The 22,412-nt window shown below is 40.2% G+C and overlaps 1 protein-coding gene across 1 annotated transcript; it reads left to right on the top strand.

Annotated features, from left to right (window-relative positions):
* The first annotated feature begins 3,612 nt into the window (after positions 1-3,612).
* LOC103410218 (uncharacterized) lies at positions 3,613-9,006 on the top strand. The gene is made up of 5 exons (XM_008348961.4): positions 3,613-5,126; positions 5,283-6,031; positions 6,112-6,201; positions 7,465-8,217; positions 8,430-9,006. The coding sequence occupies exons 1-5, from the start codon at positions 5,018-5,020 to the stop codon at positions 8,562-8,564; spliced, it is 1,836 nt and encodes a 611-aa protein (XP_008347183.3). The 5' UTR covers positions 3,613-5,017; the 3' UTR covers positions 8,565-9,006.
* The last annotated feature ends 13,406 nt before the right edge of the window (positions 9,007-22,412 follow it).

A 22,412-nucleotide genomic window follows, 5' to 3' on the forward strand; every position in this document is an offset into this window, starting at 1 on the left:
GGTATCGGGCCTAAATCAAGTCGGATATGGGTTTTAGGTTGCTGGGTTGGGCCTGGTTGCTGGGTTTTGGATTCGGTTTTGGGTTGCAGGTCAACCTGGTTTCAGGCCTTGGATCTGCCGGAATCTAGGTAGAGGTTCTAGAGCTCAATTCGAGCTCATTTCTTCACATTTTTCAACGTTCTAGCTATGGAAATGAAGCTTAAAATGAGAAGAAGAGTTTCATACCAATTTGGTGATGTATCATGGTCGAAGTTGGCCTAAAAATGACTTACAAGTCACGGCATCCCTTGCTGAAAACTGGGTTCAGGATCCTCGCGTTACTTCTGCATGTAACAAGTGAAAATGACTTAAAACCTACCTTAATCTAACCCCTAAAATACACTTGAAAGGGTTCTACGAACTTACCAACATCGGAAGTGGCAAGACATCGCCGTGGGTTTATTGGGGATAAAGGTGAACAATGGTTTCTACCACTGTCGAGTGCTACGACCTTGGTCTGGGTTCGAGATCGTGACGTGGTGACGGTGGTTCGCCGGTGTTGTTTGTTTGTTCGTGAGGATCAATGCCTTGGGGAGGAGAGAACCGTGCAGAAGTGAGAGGGAGCAAAAAGAAGAGATGGTTAACAGAGGGATATATGAGAGAAACTTGAGAGAATAGAGTCATGGGGGATAAAGAAGAAAGAGAGAGGGCCAAGAGACCAAAATAAATTTATGGACCCTACAGGCACACCATACAAGATCCACCAAAGACAAAATTCAAAATAAATATCTCAACCAAAGTTACAAAATTGCCCTAAACGTTCCGTGTTTTCGTAAAATCTGGAACGGGTCATTACAGGAGAACACCTAAATGTTTTTTTAATCCTATTTGGCATATTTGACATCTTCTTTAGAGATGGTCTATGCATTTTTGTCAACATTCCATCTATGTTATCTACAACTTTCATCTTATTACCTTGTACCATGTTTGTAGGATACTCTGAGAATTTATCTCGCAGTTTATGGTGTCTAGTCACATATACATATAAAACAATATTTTGTTGACCAATGGTGGATTCATGATTTTAAACATCTGGTGGTCCTAATATAAATGTGAACACGGAAATTCCTGAAAGAAACGAGACAAGAACACGTGTACAAAATAATATTTTGTATTAATGATTTTAGGGTTACAATCTCTCTCAAATTTGATCCTTTGATTCGATCTCCGTAAGGTGTTGATTTGTGGATGTACGATTGATCCAAGGGCCGTCGATGCTTGATCTTGGATGAACGATTGAAAGTTTCTTTAAGGGTCGTTGGGGCTTGATCTTGAAGGTCGAGGGAAGTTTCTTCAAGGGCCTTTGGGCTTGCTCTTGAAGGTTGATGGATGAACGGATATTCAAGGCTTTTAGGCTTGATCTTGAAGAACTGTTGATGAACGGATCTTCAAGGGCTTTTGGGCTTGATCTTGAAGAATGGGTTGGAGGATTTGTTGATGTTGTTGATCCAAAGGGCGGTTGGGCCTTGATCTTAGGATGAACGGATGATAAACGATGAACACTTTCTTCAAAGGCTGTCAAGGCTTGATCTTGAATTGGTGGAAGTTCTTCAAGGGCCGTCGAGGCTTGGTCTTGAAGGAGGATTTGAAGAACGAAGAGGGCTTTCTTGATCCTTCGGGATTTCTTGGGAATTTAGGAGGTTGGATGTTTGAAAGCTTTAGAACTTCAAAGCTTCAAGGATTTAGGGAATTCTCTTCCAATTTGGGAGTAGAGAAATGAATATGTGAATTGGAGATGAATTCCTCTCCCCAAATGAATGAAATGGCCTTGTATTTATAGAATTTTTCAAGGCCTAATTTTGAATATAATATTCAGATGAATAAATCATTTCTGCCAGGTGTTGACATGTGTCTTTATTTGATGACTTTTTCCAATTTATTTTGATTTTTCGTTTAGTCACACGCTACGTGTAAAATTTATGTGACACGTGAGTGTTGAAATTGTAATTATTGGTCAACATTTATTTCACCGAAATTTCGATGTTTACAATAAAAGTTATAAAAAAAAATAGATGAATATAACATTGAAAAATTAAATAATTATAATATCGTTTCATACTTCTAATTTCTACAAATATCAATTAATCAAAATAAAAAAAACCATAACAATTCAAGAAGCTAAAAAAATATATATGAACTAACCAACATATGATCCAATCAATATAAAAAAAATCATAACAAATTAACAATAACTATAATATATTATGAATTTAACATTCTACATGGTTAATTTAGACTAAAATAGAAAACTTATTTAAATTTAGAAATTAAGGGATTAAGTAATGGTGGAGAAAAGTGAACCAGGTGGTGGTCGTCAAGAGGAGACAGGTGGTGGTTATGAAGATGACATTGGTGGCGGCCTGGGGATCGCTTGGAATAGCCAATTAACCCATTAGGGGATTAAGTGGTCATGGAGAAAAGTGAACCAAGTGGTGGTCGTAGAGAGGAGACAGGTGGTGGTTGTGGAGAAGAGACTGATGGTGGCTTGGGGATCACTTGGATGAGAATGGCCAATTAGCCAATTAGGGGACCTTGAGAGAAGTGAACCAGGTCGTGAAGAGGAAACATGTGGTGGCTGTGGAGTGAAGACTGGTGGTGGCCTAGGGATCACTTGGATGGGAATAGCTAGTTAGCCAGGATAGTGAATGAAATGGGATTGGGTGAAGTGAAGTCTAGAGGTCTAGGGTAGATGAGTGAATGAAACGGGATTGGGTGAAGTGAAATGAAGTCTGGGATTGGGTGAAGTGAAATCTAGAGATCCGGGCATCTCACGTGCTTAATAAGAAGGTTGGGATTTTACTTTATTTTTAAACGGTTTGGCTTAAAACAACATCGATTTGGCCAAGTTATGTGCTTAATAAGAAGGTTAGGTTTTTATTTTATTTTTTAAACAACTTTGCTTAAAACAACATTGTTTTGCCATAGTCATTAAAAAAAAATAAAGTAGTCTTCTTCTCCTTCTGGTTTGCAAAATCTGTAGTGCAGCTATTGTTGCTTTCTCCTCCATTACATGCCTAGACTTAGGTGGTTCCTCACAACTACTTATCCAGGCTTCCGAATGATCTCGAGACCACCTAAGTTTCTTACTATCCCCTCATTATGGACACTCTAATAAAGTTATTATGCACTTTTGTGTATAAAATCATATAAGAAAGAAATTACAAATGAAGTAGTGCAAACTAATTTTTTCCGAAGCACCAACATAATTTGCGAATAAATAATGTAATAAGTGTATTGAAATCTTTATTTGGTTTTTCAACATGGACTTTCCTTTTCTTCTCTTTTTATCATGCTACCTATAAATATCACACTTATCTTTAATTTCTTTAATGCTACGTTTACGAAAAAATAAATTTAGTTGCAAAAGTATGGAGTAAAGTGATATTTACGTGCCAAGGGCGTTTTGATAAATAAGCTTATATAATAACAAAAAACAAGACACGCGTTTTTTCATTAATTAATACTTGAAAAAAAAAAATTATGATAGATATATATATACACACACACACACACACGAAATTATATAAATAAAATTATGGTAAATATATATATACAAAAACATGAAAAAAAATCTAATTTTTTCTATTTTACCTAAAGAAGAAGAGGCTGTTCTTCATACGTTTCATTCCCCAGTGTCGCTGAAAGCTCTATATCTCTCTGTCTCTCTCTCTCTCCCCTCCCCTCTCTCTCCTCTCGCGCAAACAAAACCAACAAAACCCTATTATTTCAGGCTCTCACAGCACTCTAACCCCATTCTTCGTTTTCGTCCCCCAATCCCCTCCTCCCTCTCCTACTCTGCTGCGCTTCCCCCCTCCGCCGCTCGCCCTCTCTCTCCACCGCAACTCTGAAACTCTCTCTCTCTGTTGACTCTGAAACGCATTGTTTTCAAGAGAGAGAATATATTGGGGGCGGTTGTTAAAACGGTTACGTTTTGGTTTAATCGCCAATCACTGCGCGGGTCTAGGGTTAGTTCTCTCTCCCCTCTCTCTGAATTTTTCGTATCGCTTTGGTGGAATAATTTGGGGCCTCTGCAAATCCTAGGTCTTTTGGGAGTTCCATAGAAACAGAGAAGATGTATAAATATGACATATAATATGTGCTAGGGTTTCTATTTCAGCGCATTTACTCGGCGTTCAGTCCCAAATTTTAGGGTTTTTATTTTTATCGTCTGTGAGGTTGAAGAGTTGTATGGGTGTGAATTTTCTTGTGAGAATCGTGGGTTGTTGTTATTCATTGTTGCCATAGTGAACAAATCCATACCCAATTGCTTCTATCTTTATTGGGCTTGAAGATGAGGGTCTGCTGAGATTGCAATTCCTTTCTGCAAATCCATCTTTCAATTGGAGATGGAGGCGTAGACAGTTTTTTCCCCTTTATCTTCTTTGCGTTCAGTTGTGTTCGATTCCATCGTGTTGCAATTCGGGACATGCACCTTGTTCTTGGCATTGCCCTTGTTTTTGTGCTCTGGGTACAAGCCTTGGTTAGAATCTTTTTCTTTTCCTAAGTCCCAGAGTGTTGGTAGATTGTCGAATATAACGCATTCAGTCCGTAGGATCGTAGCAATATCAGAGACTTTTTACTTGATTAACTGGCAGTGGCTGGAAAGCAGGATTGCTTATTTAGGGGAAAGGAAACTTGGACCTTGGCTCTTCTATATTGAAGAGTACCTTCTGGGTACCCAACTTGTGGATATTTTCATCTTTCATAAGTTTGACCGAGGCAATTTTAGTTGTGATAGATAGGGATAAAGCAATTGGCGCTTATTGTTGTGAGGAGTACAATTTGAGTTGTGGTATTCACTTGCTTATCGTGGTTGATTGTGAAGCAAGATTGGCTGTTGAAGTGGAAGAGAGAAATAGTTTTGTTCAAACTTGGTATATCTTTGTCGAAATATAATAAGTTTGGGGTAAGGGCAAGAGGTGGTGGAGAAGGTGAGAAGTGTTTCTGTTGTTATAGCTGATCATGTTCACTGCTCCTTATGGAAAGAAGTGAACCCACCTTAGTTCCAGAATGGTTGAGAGGTACAGGAAGTGCTACTGGGGGTGGCAGTTCAGCCCACCATTTTGCATCATCTTCTTCTCACTCAGGTACTTTTTCGCTATCCAAGTTGTATGGTCTCAATGTCTTTGTTTTGATTTTTTATACACATGCATGCACACACATACATATTGCAGAGGCTTCTATTACAGTGGAACTTTCGGGTACATCGTTTGACTTAGATTATGTTTGTAACTCTTATATAGAGGTTTCTTCTTTGGCTAATCATCTGAGAAATAGAACCTCAAAGAGCATAAGTGATTTTGATACACCGCGCTCTGCTTCCCTGGACCGTTCTTCCTCTTCCAATTCCCGGAGGAGTTCTAGTAATGGTTCTGCAAAGCATGCTTACAGTAGTTTTAACAGAAGCCACCGTGATAAGGACCGTGAGAAGGAAAAAGACAGATTAAATTTTGGAGACCATTGGGACCGTGACTCTTCTGACCCTCTGGGAAACATTTTCACCAGTAGGGTTGAGAAGGATACTTTGCGACATTCTCAGTCTATGGTGTCCAGGAAGCAGAGTGAGCCTTCGCCCCGAAGAGCTGATATTGACTCAAAAAGTTCTAGTAACAGCAATCATCAAAATGGCAATGGTTTGCTTTCTGGGGTTGGAGTTGGTAGTCAGAAGGTAGTGTTTGATAAGGATTTCCCCTCACTTGGAACTGAAGAAAGGCCAGCTGCAACTGATATTGGAAGAGTTCCATCCCCTGGATTTAGCACAGTTGTTCAAAGCTTGCCTGTTGGTAGTTCAGCTTTAATTGGTGGGGAGGGGTGGACCTCAGCTCTGGCAGAGGTCCCTTCGACTATCATTGCGAGCAGTAACTCAGGGTCCTTTCCTGTTCAACCAACTGTTGCTGCTACTTCAAGTTCTGGGGCATCAACTGCAATGTCTGGTCTTAACATGGCTGAAGCATTAGCACAAGCTCCAGCAAAAGCTCGCACTGCTCCTCAGGTAGCTGCAGTTTGATTTGTCTCGTGCTATTTTAATAATATGTGTCAGTGGCTGATCTAACGAGACATTTTCTTTTGTAGTTGTCTATCAAGACACAGAGGCTTGAGGAATTGGCAATCAAGCAATCAAGGCAATTAATTCCAGTGACACCTTCAATGCCCAAAGCTTCTGTAAGTAAATTCCCTGATGTTCGCTTCAGCTTGTTTTGATGGATATTAAGCTTTGGAATTCTAATTTGGCAGACAGTTCTTAGAATAATATTTTGTAGGTCATTTGTATTGTTCAAGATGGTATTCTTGTTTTAGTACTTATATTGTTTACCTTGATGCTTCTCTCTCTCTCTCTCTCTCTCTCTCTATATATATATATATATATATATTTACACTTTTTACCTTACCATCGAGCATCAAGGAATTCCGTTGAAAACTCAAATTGTGATGTGAGATTGAAAGCTTACCTGGTGACCTTTTCCCCATGTACCTTTTCTTTGATGCTTAGCTTTAGTTCTCCAATCTGAGTGGGCCAACGAACCATATCTCAGTGTGCGTTAGTATTCAATTTCTTGAATGTTTAATTCTTTTAGCCTTTTCATCTCCCTTATATCAATATGTTAGGTTAATGGTTGGGACTAAAATCACCTTGTTGACATTGAACTTCACGATCTCACTTGTAGCGCAGACTGTAGAGGCATATGGAAGAGGTTAAAACTGAGTTTTGTAGGATTGATGCTCTATTTTAGATACATAATTATTATTAGATGGACCTCTCAAGTTGCAACTTATAAATGTTTAGAGGTGTATGTCTGATAGCAATTCTGAATACATGTTTACTTGAGTTTCTATTCTTAGTCTGAACTGAAGTGATGGGGCTGTAATTTTAGGGTCATTGACAGTTGCTAGTTTAGTAGTTTAAGTTGACTCTAAAACTATGCAAGTAAGTTGATGTTGTGCTTTGTTTGGTTTGGCTCCATTTCCAGAGACGTGAACAATTTATTTTATATAACTTAGATACAGTCGGTTTGGAGTACTTCAATTCTTTCTTCTGATGCTCATGTGCCCTCTGTTACTCCCTGGGACTTTTGTTTTTCCTCTCTACCTCTCTTGTCATTGGTCCATGCATGATGGGGATTTTAGGAGTAGGTGGGCATGATAGTTTGTTGCGAAACTAGTTTGCAGGCTGTCTTTTGACTACTACTCTTGGAGGTTTCCTCCTTTTTTTTCATGTTATTTTAAGTACTGAATAAAATATGAGATACTTTTGTGATTTACCTTGTAAGAGACATTAATTATGTGTCAAAACAATGCAACCTTAAATTTCTGTGGTACTGTGCGCACACAATAAATGTATTTTTAAACATGTCCATATAAATTTACCAGTTTTTAGAAGCCTTTACTCTTTTGAGTTCTGGTAACAACTATCTTTTTTCTTTTCAGGTTCTCAATTCTTCTGACAAATCAAAGCCCAAAACAGCAGCCAGAACTGGGGAAACAAATGCGCCAGTTAAAGTTGGACAACAGCAGCCCTCTCAATTGCACAATCAATCTCTTCGTGGTGGTTCTGTCAAGTCTGATGCTCCAAAGACTTCTAAGTTCCTTGTTCTCACCAAAGGATGGGAAAATGGAGTCTCCTCTTCACCAAAAGATGTCACTAGCCCAACAAGTAATGCCAGCAGCAGAGCAGCAAATAGCCCACTTGCTGTTGCTCCCCCAGTTGCATCCACTCCCTTAAGGAGCCCCAACAACCAGAAGCTTTTATCTGTGGAGCGCAAGGTAGCTGCCTTGGATCTGAAATCTGGATCTACGTTGGAAAAGAGACCTTCTTTGTCTCAAGTCCAGAGCCGGAATGATTTTTTCAAACGCTTGAAGAACAAAACCTTGATGAACAGTTCAATTACTCTCCCAGATCCAGGCCCAAATATTTCATCTCCCACTATGGAGAAATCTGGTGAAATACACAGGGAAGTATTCAGTGATCCTGCGAGCCCTCATACCATTGAAAATGGTGCTCTGGTGACTGGCAATGGTGATAGCTCTGAAGATGTTCAGAAGTTTTCCGATACTGCCCTCAGTGCGGCTGTATATCCGGATGAGGAAGAGGCTCGCTTTCTTCGATCTCTTGGCTGGGAGGAAAACTCTGGGGATGATGGTGGCCTTACAGAAGAAGAGATAAATGCATTTTATGACCAGGTAAAGAACTCTTTTTTGTCTCCAATAAGGGTTAGATTGCTCCAAAGATGGGACCTCAAGAGCTGAGCTGAATTGACATATTTTAGTTTATATATTTTGTTGTTTAGTAAACTAAATAGGTGCGGTTTTTGTGGTATTTTGTTATTCTTTGATGTCTTAACAATTTGTTAATGCAATTCATTAACAATTTGCTCGTGCTCGTTCTTATGTAGTACATGAAATCACGACCGTCTCTGAAATGCCGAGGCATGCAGCCAAAGCTTGCTGTGGCGTCTGAATCTCCTGCGACTAATTTGGGTGGGGCTCGGTCTGAATTGAGCTCAACTGACTCTGGGTCTGAAGCGTGATTTACATTTTCCCTTACACATAGATCCAAGAATTTTCAATTTTTTGATGGCAGATGGTTAGTCTCTTTTCTCTTTTGTTTTGCAAAAAAAAGAAAGAAAAGAAAGAAAACTGATGAGTTTGGGTATGAAAGAAAGAGAATGGGTTTGGGTACGAACTCTGGATTCTGCAAATAGTGCAATAAGTGTTACAGGTGCCCCAATCCTGTCTGCCTAAAATGTTTCTTTTTCGTTCGTTTAGGTTTTAAGTTTCATGGGGGGAGATAGGTTAGGGTCTATTTTCTCTGCAGTGGAAGGAGAATGAGGAATTGATATTTTGGTGTATTTTGGTCCTTTTCTTCATTTTCTTCCTTCCAGGAGGGTTTTCATTCTACAAGAAAAAGCTTACGATGTTTTTTGGTCAAATTTTACGGAAAAGGAGAAATTAAAAAGGGGTTTATTTTTAGTTCTAGTTTTTCTTGCTATGAATGTTTTATTTTTTTTTGCAGTCGTTGGTTATTATTTTCTTGTTTAAGTTCTTGTAATTGTTCGATGGCATTATTTATTTTGTTAAGTTCTAGTTATTGTTCGATGGATCTAACAACGCTGATGACGATGAATAAATAAAGGGAACTTTGACGAAAAGCATCTGGTACTGTTCACTTTAACGAAAAATCACATTTTTACACTAAAAAGTCAATCCTGATACTATTCACTTTATCCTTTATTTTGTCCTTATTATTAAAACTCAAAGTTTTTAGGTCATTTTTCATTAGTTTTTCTATAAATAAAACCAGAAAATATCAAGTTGTAACATTCAGGAGTCTGTCATGATCTCCAAAGCAGCGTTTGGGTGTGTTACTGTTTGCAGATGCTGAAGTAGATAAAAGGTACTCTCAGCGCTTTTTGGAGAAGTGCTTTCAACAAAAGTAGAAGAATAGATAGTGTCCATGGTTGGTAATAAGTTAATAACAACGTATACAACTGAATTTGCCAAACATGGAAAAAATTCTTATGTGTATTGTATTCTTTCCCAAATTGGCAAATTCTCAATTCCCAAAGCCACTGCAACGTATCACTTTTGCCTCAAAATCGTTGTATACAACGAACTATTTTCTGGGTAGTTTAAGCGAGCGTAATGTTTATATATAAGAATTATCCAATGTGAGTTTAATTTTTATGAAACTATTTGATACAACAGCATTAGTTTTATATATTAAATATGGGATTCGTCTTTTTCTTTCCCTTTCTCTATTTTTTTTCCTCTATTTTATGATTGGTTACCCCTTTTCTTTCTTGCTATTTATTGTATAGGTTTCTCACTCAGTGAGGTTAATATATTGAACTCAAGAATAAGAATCACTCTCAGATTTTTTGGCTCCCTTTAGAAGTTTGATTTGTATATTATTGATACGACACTCAATTTTTCGGCATACTGTGGGGGCCTATGGGGTAGAACAAATTGATATTGAATTTGTCATTCACGAGATTTGAACCTAAAACTTCTTATTAAGTGACCCTGATAAATGTTGTATCAAAAAAAGAAAACTTATGTCACTTAACTAGTCTGCTGGTATAAATGTTATGATAGCTAACGATTTGCCCTTGGATGTTGGTTATAAACATTACCTCACGCATGACGTATTAGTAAAGATGTACAAAGGTGTAGTCTCTTTAAGATTAACGATGTACAATTTGTACCGTTGCATTTATGGTATGTAATAGTTTATAAAGCTATGAATTGTTACAATGGCCCTACCGTAGTTAACCACTCTTTTACATGGAGCTTTGATGGACGCACTTCTTGCCTACATGAATGACATATTCATGTCATATAGGTCATTACTTAGGGCTGGTTTGGTATTGCTGTGCTTTGAAAAAAAGCTGCTGTAAGAATAAGCGGCTGTGCTGTGAGAATAAGCGGCTGTGAAATAAAGCAGCAGAGTGTTTGGTAAACTTTTTTGTAAAAGTGCTTTTGGAAAAAAAAGCAGTCTGATAGTGGGTCTTTTTATTAAAGGAGCACTGTAGCTCCGTGTGCTTTGAAAAAAAGCCAGTTTTCCAAAACTGCAAATAGCAGCTTCAGTTTTTTCCTTTTATTTCAGCTTATTTTCATAGCAGCTTCTAAAATAAGCCCTTTTTTTTCAGTTTACCAAACACCTAAAACCCTCACAGCTTTTTTTCATGGGTGCTTTTTTTTTAAGCACCTCACTCCCAAACCACCCCTTAATCCTATCTTATATCTTGAAGGTATGTTTTTACTTCTTATTTGTCGTGGATATAACACATGTTAATTTATTTGTTATCAATATTGACTTCATGAAAGCAAAACTTGTGACGACTGAGAGTGTTATGTCAAAATAGTAAAAGTTAACTTGATGGTTAGAGTGATGGATACGAAGTGTAAATAGCCCTTAAAGTATATTATGTAGTGTTGGAACCAAATTAGCATATTGTGGTGAAGAGTGGAGATGCACAAATCCGTTTAGCTGCAAAACAGTAAATAATCATAAGTAGCCAAAGATTAAGAGGGTACAAGTTAGTGAGCAATATTATGAGACTCAAGCAGTAGGCAAGAGAATAAGTGTACGATAGTTACCAGAGATGAACCCTAAAATGGTGTATTTATACCAGTCAAGGTAGAGACCTTTTAGGGTAGAGAATTCGTATTAAACTAGGAGAATCTCATAGGATATCTAGGAAGTAGATATTGCATCCTCTTATGTGTGTGATTACTTACGGTGCACACCAATCTTTAGATTGTAAGAACTCCAAGATTATAGGAAACTTGCTGATTCCTTGCTGGATTAGGTTTTCGTATCTTACGAGATAAGCATAACCAATCTCAGCGCAGTCGTCGGACTTTGCCCACTACTTTGAAATAGGATGATGGTGGCATCATTGCTCCATTTATTCAGCTGTGAAGCTGTTGAGTTCATGATCGGATTTCTTAGGTATTCACATTCAAATCTACCTTATTTCAGCCTTGGCAAATTAGGGTCCCATAATTGCCCCTAACTATTTATCAGAAAATTAATAGTTCCCCTTGAGGATAAGTAGTTATCCAAAGACCATGCCTTTATGAGTAATTCGAAATATGTACAGTTTTAATTCTTCTTACACGTGCGATCTTGGCTTTGTAATCACGAACTTTTGACGTTTCGAATTCAGACATGCGACCTTGGAAATCATGCACATTTAATGAGGGACAATTATTTGCATCATTGAGTGGCTTTGACTTTTGGACACATGAATCTTTAGGTGAGACTTCTTGAATTCGACTGTGAGATTTCCCAACAACTCCTCTTTAAATACTTCAAACTTAGCTTTATTTTTCCAAGTCCTTCCTTTTGAGTTTCAAGCTTCAACATGGATTCTCCCTATTTCTTTTATGTCTTAGCCTTTAAACCCAATCTCCACTTTAAGCCTTCGATGATTAGGGTATGTAACCAAAAAGTTTGCCACATCCTTGTTCACTCTTATCCACAAAGATAAAGTGAAATAAGGACGAGCCATAACCTTTCAATAGTTAACCTTGCTTCCCTTAACAGGTTTCATTGCCTCCATACTTTGCTCCATAAAAATAAAATAAAAAACGACATCTTCTTCGCATATACATTCAACTTGAGGAGAGCATGAAGATTCCTAATAAGGTTCTTCTTCATTGGAGTCCTTTCAATATTCTCTCGAAGTAGCGTTCTTCTTAATCGGCCTGATGACCTTCATTAGAGTTGACGACCTTGGCCAAGTTAGCCTTTTCAGTATCCTTAGGAAAGTTTTTGCTCTATAGTAAGGGCATATCTCCCCCAAAGAATTGTACTCATTTTGCCTTATTCATGGGACTTCGGTAATAAACATGTGCTAACATGTTTACGAGAATTTAACTTTATTCAAGTCGTTTGTCATGTTAGATAAAGTGTTTGAAACTTTTCATCTTTTGATTCCTAATCAAAGAATAATACTTTAATCTGATAAATCTTTTACAAGTAATCTAACTTTGGAGCAATGAGTAACGAAGTGAAACATGAACAAGTTTGTAGGTTTGGGACAGAGCTGGAAACTTCTAGGTAATGTTGATTCGGAAAACATCATCTCCCAATCTTGGTGTTTGTATAGATTCTCACAGCGAGAATAAGAATACCACCTTACTCCGACATCGAGTCTAAGCACATGAGAAATCTTTTACTTTGCACTTGCCATAATGCGTTGGTCGAATTAAAGATGACAAGGTGAAAGAGTTTGTCCGGAATGTCCTCTAGCACTTCGACTTTGATATATCCCCTTCTGTTCAAGTATAATGTTGCTCGTTTGTTCATTCACCTTACCCCATTTCGAGTATGAAGATTAAAATGGTCGCAGCATGTCACCAAGAAGGGGTTTTCTTCCTAGTTCAAATTGCATGTTCATCCCTAGTGAATCTTAGATGAACGTTCGTTAAGGGCTTGGTTGCTTGCATATAGGTCAGAAACACCATGAGAAAACGAATTTAAACTTAGTGGTCCATAATTATTCAATATAACCCTCACCAGGGGCATTTTAATCATTTTACACTTTTCGAGAATAAAGTACATTTATTTAAGGTCTAGGTCATAGCATTTTCATAACATAAAGAGCCGCCTTATAAACCTTATTTTTCACTTTATATCCAAATTATGAAGCTTTGCATAAACGGTGTGGACCTCATATTAATGTCTATAATAAAACTTGGAAAAACTCAAGTCTGGCCATGACACGAGATCCTTGGAATGTAACTATGTGGCATGGATTTCCTTTAATGGAATCGAAATAAGATACTGACCTTAACTTCAACAATTTTTTACGCTATCTTGACAAACCAGGTTTTACTAGTGGACCTTGGAGTTAACATGGGTAATCTCTTATGTGAATCATTTTTGGAAATCTTAGGGTTCCTCCCCTTATATTTCCCCTTTAAGGATTAGTTCAACAACTTTGATAAAAAAATCTCATGACTGCACGGGCCGGGCCGGGCCTAATTTTGAAGGGATTGGACCAGACCCGAATTTAAAAGAAACGGGCCAAGCGTGTATAACAAATTTTAATACATGAACCAGACATAACCCAGCCCGTTTGAAATGGGCTGGGTCCACAGGTCCACAGGTCATCTTGTTTTTTTTTCTCTTCTTCTTTAACTCTCTCGATCGTTCCAGACTTCTAGTTCTCTGTCTCTCTCTGTCTCTTACAATTGCGCTTTTTGAGTTTTGTTCTTTCTGCAAATTGGATACATTTAACAATAGATACAGTTGGTATGTGTGAGTACTACTGCTGATGATTCGAACCTCAACACACAAGCAAACAATAATCTCTTCAACCTAAAACTCTCCATGTGATTCAGATCGGACTCTCTCCCTTTCTCTCTCTCTCTCTCTCTTTCTATATATATATCCGATGCTCTTTATTCAGGCAGACCTCTCAGTCATTCTTCCTCTTTAAAAGAAAATTGTTGGAACTTTGTTTTATTTTATGAGGAAAAGACATTCATGCATTTGGGAATGAAATTAGGTCAGTGAGGTAATGTTGTGAAATTTTGTTCCTTTTTGGAGAATGATGTATGTAGACATCGAAATTTCGGTGAAATAAATGTTGATCAATAATTAAAATTTCAACGTTCACGTGTCACGTAAATTTTACATATAGCATGTGACTCAACAAAAAATCTAGAATCATCAGAAAAGTCATCAAACATGACACGTGTCAACACTTGGCAGAAATGATTTATTTAATCTGATTATTTAATTCCAAAAAGTTTTAGAATTCTATAAATAGGAAGCCAAGGCATTCATTTTGGGACACCAATTGATAACCAAGTCACATCACACCAAAACCTTGAAGCTTTGAAACTCTGAAGCTCCCAAGCAAATCCCAAAGGATCAAGAAAGCTCTTTTCGTTCTTCGTCAAATCCTCCTTCAAGGTCAAGCCCCAACGACCCTTGAAGAACTTCCACCAATTCAAGATCCAGCCCCGACGGCCTTTTGGATCAACAACATCAATAAATTCATCCACTGTTCTTCAAGATCAAGCCCAAAAGCCCTTGAAGATCCATACACCACTGTTCATCCTAAAGATCAAGCCCCGACAACCCTTTGGATCAGTAGCCCATCCACAAATCAACACCTTACGGAGATCGAATCAGAGGATTAAATCTGAGAGAGATTGTAACCCCAAAATCATTAATACAAAATATTATTTTGTACACATGTTCTTGTCTCATTCATCGTAGAAATTTGCATGTTTACAAATTTGGCATGCCTAGTGGGACAATCTCTACCTCTCATCTCTTTCTCCGTTCAAGGAAATCAAAGCACACCTTCGAAAATCAAATGGCATCAAGGAAGGTTCAAGCGGTTATCGCAACCAATGCAAAAAATGTGAGCGTCTTCGCCGCAAGTGATGTCACTTCGGGCATCATAACTCGAAGCAAGGCAAGAGCTCTTTCTGTTGCTTCTTCCACCTTTGCGTCAACTCTGCCAAGGGAACAAGAGCACCCGAGGTACGAGTCTGTGATCACCCTAGATTCGCTAAGGGCGCCAATGGAGGAAAGCCCAAGGAAGTACTTTGATTCCATGCTTTCCAATGCCGACTCAAGCGGCAGCTTAGCCATGCAAGTCATGACCATTGGAGCACCTTCAATCAATGAGCAGCTGGCTCATATGAATGAAGTGATCGCAAGGCTAACACGGATTGTGGAAGAAAAAGACTCACAAATCGTTGCACTCGTTAACCAACTGGAGGCGCAGCACGACGAGAAACCCGACCTAAAGGGTAATCCACTAAAGAGAGGAGCTGGCAAAGAAGATGAGCCTCCGGTGGAGAAAGTTGATGTGAAGCCGAAGCCAGACCAAGCAGCGGCACTCATAGGATCTCTTTCTATCCAGCAGCTATAAGAGATGATTGCCAGCACCATCAAGGCACAATACGAAGGAAGCTCACATGACTTCATACTATACTCAAAGCCTTACTCCAAGAAGATTAACGCTTTGAAGATGCCGAGGGATTATCAGCCGCCAAAATTCATGCAGTTCGATGGAAAGGGAAGCCCAAAACAACATGTCACCCATTTCATTGAAACCTGCAACAATGTTGGGACGGAGGGAGACTACCTCGTCAAGTAGTTCGTGCGCTCGCTGAAAGGTAACGCATTTGACTGGTATATTGACCTTGAGCCCGAGTCTATCAACAGTTGGGATCAGCTAGAAAGGGAATTCCTCAATCGCTTCTATAGCACGCGTCGCACCGTCAGCATACTAGAACTGACCAGTACGAAACAGTGGAAGGATGAACCTGTCGTCGAATACATCAATAGATGGTGTTCGTTAAGTCAAGATTGCAAAGATTGACTTTCTGAAACCTCCGCCATTGAGATGTGAGTTCAAGGCATGCCTTGGAGGTTACATTACATCCTTCAAGGCATAAAACCAAGAACGTTTGAGGAATTGGCAACTCGTTCCCATGACATGGAGCTAAGTATTGCCAATCACGAGAAGAAAGAGCCGATCACTGACTTCAAGAAGGATAAGGTATTCTCCTCAAATGTAGATAAAACTGGGAAGAAGCTCTCCAAGGAAGCGTTCACCGTCAACACTGCGCCCATCAAGACCTCATCCGCGCCTATCAAGATCTCTTCCAAGACCAAAGTAAATGAGATAAAGAGAGGTGAGTCTCCTCGCACCCAAGACCGGTACAAAAACACCTTGAGGGAATTGGAGCAGAAGGTGTACCCTTTTCCCGACTCAGACATGGATGCAATGTTAGACGACTTGTTGAAAAAGAAGGTGATCGAGTTACCGGAATGTAAGCGCCCTGAATATGAATCGCATAAACAATCCTAGGTACTGCAAGTACCATCATATCGTGAGCCATCTTGTTGGCAAGTGCTTCGTCCTCAAAGAACTTATCATGAAGCTAGTGCAACAAGGGCAAATCAAGCTCAACCTTGAAAATACGACCGCAACACATACTACTACAATTGCATTTGGATCCTTCAATCCCGTGCCTCTCCAAGTGACATCTGACCATTTCCTTCAATGCTCAAGCTGCACGGCACCTTCTACATAACCATGATCGGGGGCAAGCGACCAAGATGCACATACCAATGATGAAGAATGATGGACATTGGTGACCTACAAAAAAACAAGGAAACCAAAGCCACAAGCCACAAGGCCAAAGGTGGAATAAATGAGAAAGCATCGTCGCCACAACAGTAGGAAGCCCAAAAGAAACGTAAAAGCTGTTAAGCCAACGTATGTTGGGGAACCTATGGAGAAAGAGCCAAGCATTCCTGTCTCCTTGCACGAGTACTTCCCGAAGGATTTATTCCAACAGTGCAATATCGCTGCATGTCACATGGTCGAAGTAGAAATGGAAGAACCTTCAAAAGGTAAAGCCATCACCATCGAGGGAGAAATTACCCTCACACTCAAAGAAAGCCTACCGATACACTTTAGCATCGAGGAAGCGCTACGATTGGCAAAGAAGATGTGAAGAGCACTAGTAGCGGTCTTGGCGAGTCCCAATGACCACGAAGCGTAAGAAAGCAAGGACGAAGGCTTGAAACTTCGACCACATGAGTATGCCGATTGTTATACTGCCCAGGACACAATCCACTTCACCGACGAAGACTTGTTGTTAGGATCCAAGCCCCACAACCATCATCTCTTTGTCTCTGGGTACGTAAGGGAGCATAAAGTCAATCACATGCTTGTGGATGGTGGATCAACCATAAACATCATGCCAAAGTTAACAATGACCACAATTGGCATCAAGGTGGATGAACTATCCCTAAGTCGTCTGCTAATCCAGGCTTTTAACCAAGGAGGACAAAGAGCGATGGGCATGATCTGAGTGGAGATGACTATTGGTGAACTCAAATCAAGCACGATATTCCACATAATTAATGCAAGAACTTCCTATAGCTTGCTCTTAGGAAGGCCTTAGGTCCAAGGTAATACCAAGCCATTCACCGAAGCCGAATCAGACTTCACAGACGTCAAGTTCTACATGGATGAAGACATGGTGCCTGAAGCTTTTCCAGAAGAGATCAAATCCACTGGCAAAGCAGCACCTAAAAAGCAGCAATGGCAAGCCATGCCCAAGAAGCAAGAAGGGCAAGTCGTGTCATCTTCAAGCAAAAACGATGACGAGCCTGCTAAACTTGCAACAACCAAAGGGAGTAGGATGCTTTCAAAAGGATCGAACACACCCATCTTCCGATATATCCCGATGTCAAGAAGAAAGAACGGTCAATCCCCATTCGAAACTGGAGCAAGCAAAGCCGACACATAGTGGCACAAGGATAATGTGAAGTTGCTCAAAACAAATGCAGTTTTGCCTCTGACACAGCTAGGCGACGCTAAGGTTGCAAGACTACCACAAGGCTTCATAAAAGCTCTGCCAAATGAGGAGGAACCAAGCTTTCTTCCAACCAAAAGGACCGAATAAGGTTTTGATCCAAACGCCTACAAACTCATGTCGAAGGCTATGTACGACTTCGCTTCTTCTTTGAAAACGGGAAAGAAGGTTTCAAACACCGTTACAAAGAAAGTGACCTTATCGAGACTCAAAAGAAGTTGAAAAAGCATGGTTACGGAGTTGACAACAACAAAGCTAGACTTGGCTTCACACCAAATGCACCTGTGAAGATTTCAAGTAAAACGAAAAACGCTAGCACTCAACACATCAACGTGAGCATTGAACAAGATCAAGAGGAACCTAAATCCATACCTAGGACGTCAGTCTTCGATATGCTGAATCGTTCAAGGCCCAGAATTTCGGCATTTAATCGCATTGGTGGTTAAGATCAAACCTCTATGTGCAAGAGGCTTAACGCGCTAACATCCCAAAGCTCTATTTTTGAAAGATTGTCAAAACCTAAGAAACAAAGCAACACGGCTAGCTTTCATCTGCGACGGTCAGCTTTGGAAATACTTGAAGATAATAAGAAGTTTTCGGGAAAGAGAAAGACAACACCGAAGGAAGAAAAGCTCGACGGGCTAGCAGAAAAAGATAACGTTCGAAGCTCGATTCCTTCAAGAATGAAGTACCAAGCAGTCTTGGAAGTTAACACAAATGGACCACTAAAAGTAAGAAGGTGCACCATCATCCACACTGGACAATCTTCATGCCAACAAGCTCAAGATGACAAATCTGAAGATGAGGTCCAAGATGTCTTCCCCATCACGATCCAATAAGGCAAAGAAGACGAAATCCCCGAGGAAGATGTCACTGTTGCGCCACCACAACTTGAGGATAAGGGGCAAGCCACGGTTGATGATCTCAAGGAGCTCAACTTAGGCACAAAAGATGAGCCGAAGCCTATCTTCATAAGTGCATTGCTAAGTGCATACAAGATAGAGGAGTATTACCCACTGCTATCAGAGTACAAAGATGTTTTTGCTTGGACCTACAAGGAAATGTCCGGCCTTGACCCTGTCATCGCTACGCATCATCTTGCAGTTAAGCCTGGAATGCGACCGATAAAGCAAACTCAAATGTGCTATCGATCCGAGCTCATCCCACAAATCGAGGCCGAGATTGACAAACTAATCGAAGCAGGCTTCATTCGAGATGTGCAATACCCCAAGTGGATTTCAAACATCGTCATTGTCCTTAAGAAATTTGGACAAATACGTGTTTACGTAGACTTCAAGGACCTCAACGACACTTGCCCGAATGACGACTTCCCCTTGCTAATCATCGAAATTATGGTGGACACAATCATTGGCCACGAGGCATTGTTATTCATGGATGGCTCTTCTGGATACAATCAAATTCACATGGCTCTCGAAGACGAGGAACTAATAGCCTTCCGCACTCCAAAAGGTATCTACTGTTACAAGGTGATGCCCTTTGGTCAGAAGAACGCTGGAGCTACATATCAACGCGTAATGCAAAAAATCTTCAATAACATGCTACACAAAAACGTAGAATGTTATGTGGACGATGTGGTGGTCAAGGCAAAGAAAATATCAGGCCACTTGAAGGATTTACGAATAGTGTTCAAAAGGCTGCGAAAATAAAACCTCAAGATGAACCCGTTAAAGTACGCATTTGGCGTCACCTTTCGAAAGTTCCTCGGCTTTATTGTCAAGCACTGTGGCATTGAAGTGGATCAATCAAAGATCAAGGCCATTCAAAGCATGCCTGAGCCAAGAAACCTGCACAAGCTGAAGAGTTTACAAGGACGACTAGCCTTCATCAGACGCTTCATCTCCAACCTCGTAGGGCGTTGTCAACCGTTCAGCCGACTCATGAAGAAGGATGTTCCGCTCGTATGGGACGAAGCATGCCACAATGCTTTTGAAAGCATGAAAAAGTATTTGTCAAGTCCACCTGTCTTGGAGGCGCCTGTGCCCGGAAAACCACTCATATTGTACATCGCCGCTCAAGAAAGTTCAGTTGGAGCACTCTTAGCACAAGAGAATGAATCCCAGAAAGAATGAGCGCTCTACTACCTCAACCGAACTTTCACTGGCGCCGAGTTGAACTAATCCCCAATAGAAAAATGTGCCTTGCCTTGGTGTTCGCCATCCAGAAGCTCAGGCATTACATGTATGCTTACACCATCCACTTGGTTGCTAAAGCTGACCCGGTCAAATACGTCATGTCCAAACCAGTCTTGACAGGGTGACTCGCTAAATGGGCGTTGCTTTTTAATCAGTATGAGATCATCTACGTCCCAGCTAAAGCCGTTAAGGGACAAGCGCTAGCAGACTTTCTTGGCGATCACCCAATCCCAGCTGATTGGAAAATCTCAGACGACTTGCCTGACGAGGAGGTGTTCTACATCGACATCTTCCTGACATGGACGATGTTCTTCAACGGATATGCACGAGCAAACGGAGAGGGGGCATGAGTAGTATTTATGTCGCCACAAAGGCAAATACTACCTTATTCATTCCAACTAAGCGAATTATGCTCCAACAACGTCGTTGAGTACCAAGCACTAATCATCGGGCTCCAAATGGCGATTAACATGGGAATCACAACCCTTGAGGTATTTGGCGACTCCAAGCTCATAATCAATCAACTCTTAACTGAATATGAGGTGAGGAAAGATGACCTCGTCCCATACTTCCAGCCGGCAACTTAACTGCTACAAAAGTTCGAGACTGTAACACTAGAATATGTGCCAAGAAAAGAAAATCAAATGGCAGACACTCTTGCCAACCTAGCCTCGAGTATGACACTAGGAGAAGACGAAGCTGCAGACGTGCCAGTTTACCAAAGATAGGTGATCCCCCTCGTCACTGAAATGCTACTGGATGATACAAATGTCATCTCAGTACTTCCAGTTCATGTTGAAAAATGGAGACAACCGCTGGTCGACTACTTAGAGCATGGAAAACTTCCAGATGATCCTAGACACCGCTCTGAAATATGTCGACGAGCACCTTGTTTTCTCTACTACAAAGAAACACTCTACCGGCGCTCTTTCGAATGAGTTCTTCTGAGATACCTAGGTGAGGAAGAAGCCAATCAAGCCATGGAAGAAGCACACTCAGGCGTATGCGGAGCGCATCAATCTGGACGAAAGCTACATTTCCAGCTCAAAAGAATGGGTTACTATTGGCCAAGCATGGTGAAGGACTGCCTGAAACATACCAAAATGTGCTAAGCCTTCCAATTCCACGCCAACTTCATATATCAACCACATTAACCATTACACCCTACAGCTGCTTCATGGCCATTCGATGCATGGGGATTGGACGTCATAGGACCAATTATTCCAAAGTCATATGCCGGAGAAGCTTACATCCTAGTTGCAACAGATTATTTCTCCATGTGGGCTGAAGCCATACCCTTAAGGGAAGTAAAGAAAGAAATTGTCGTCCGTTTCATCAAAGAGCATATCATCCACTGATATAGTGTGCCTTACTACATTATCACTAACAATGGAAAACAGTTCTCCAACCGACTCGTGGATAAGCTCTGCGAGAAATACAAGTTCAAGCAGCACAAGTCTTCCATGTATCATGCTTTGACCAACGGTCTCGCAGAAGTATTCAACAAAACATTATGCAACCTCCTAAAGAAGGTGATCGACCGAACAAAGAGAGACTGACACGAAAGAATAAGCGAATCACTTTGGGCATATAGGACGACACATAGGACTCCTACCCAAGCTACGCCTTATTCTCTCGTATATGGCGTGGAAGCTGTTCTACCGCTCGAAAGTCAAATCCCCTCACTAAGGATGGCTATATAAGAAGGCTTGACTGATGAAGAAAATGCAAAGTTGCACCTTCAAGAGCTGGAAGCGCTGGATGAGAAAAGGCTCGAAACTCAGCAGCACTTGGAGTGTTATTAAGCACGACTCTCCAAGGCTTTTAACAAGAAAGTTCGCCCTCGTTCTTTTCAAATGCGAGATCTCATCCTTGCATTATGTAGGCCTATCATCACAACTCACAAAACGAAAAGCAAGTTCACATCAAAGTGGGATGGACCTTACGTAATACAAGAAGTTTACACTAATGGCGCCTACTTAACGGCTTGGAGATCGGCCCTATCAATGGTAGGTTCTTGAAGCGCTACTACCCTTGAAACATATGCATCACACTTCTGGCCCGTAAAAGTATAAACTGTGTATGGTACACACAAAAAAATGCATTTGAACTACATTATGACTTGATCCTTCCTCAACCGAGGGTACGTAGGCAACTTGAAACGTCAAAACTTCAAGTACAGTCGCACCATCTAAAAAAAATGCATTTGAACTATGTTATAACTTGATCCTTCCTCAACCGAGGGTACGTAGGCAACTTGAAACTTCAAAACTTCGATTATAGTCACATCACCAACAAAAAAACACAAACACTTTGAAGAATAAAAAGAAAATTCAAAATATGCATACTTTATTT

Source organism: Malus domestica, chromosome 08, assembly GCF_042453785.1.
Source record: "Malus domestica chromosome 08, GDT2T_hap1".
Lineage (NCBI taxonomy): Eukaryota > Viridiplantae > Streptophyta > Magnoliopsida > Rosales > Rosaceae > Malus > Malus domestica.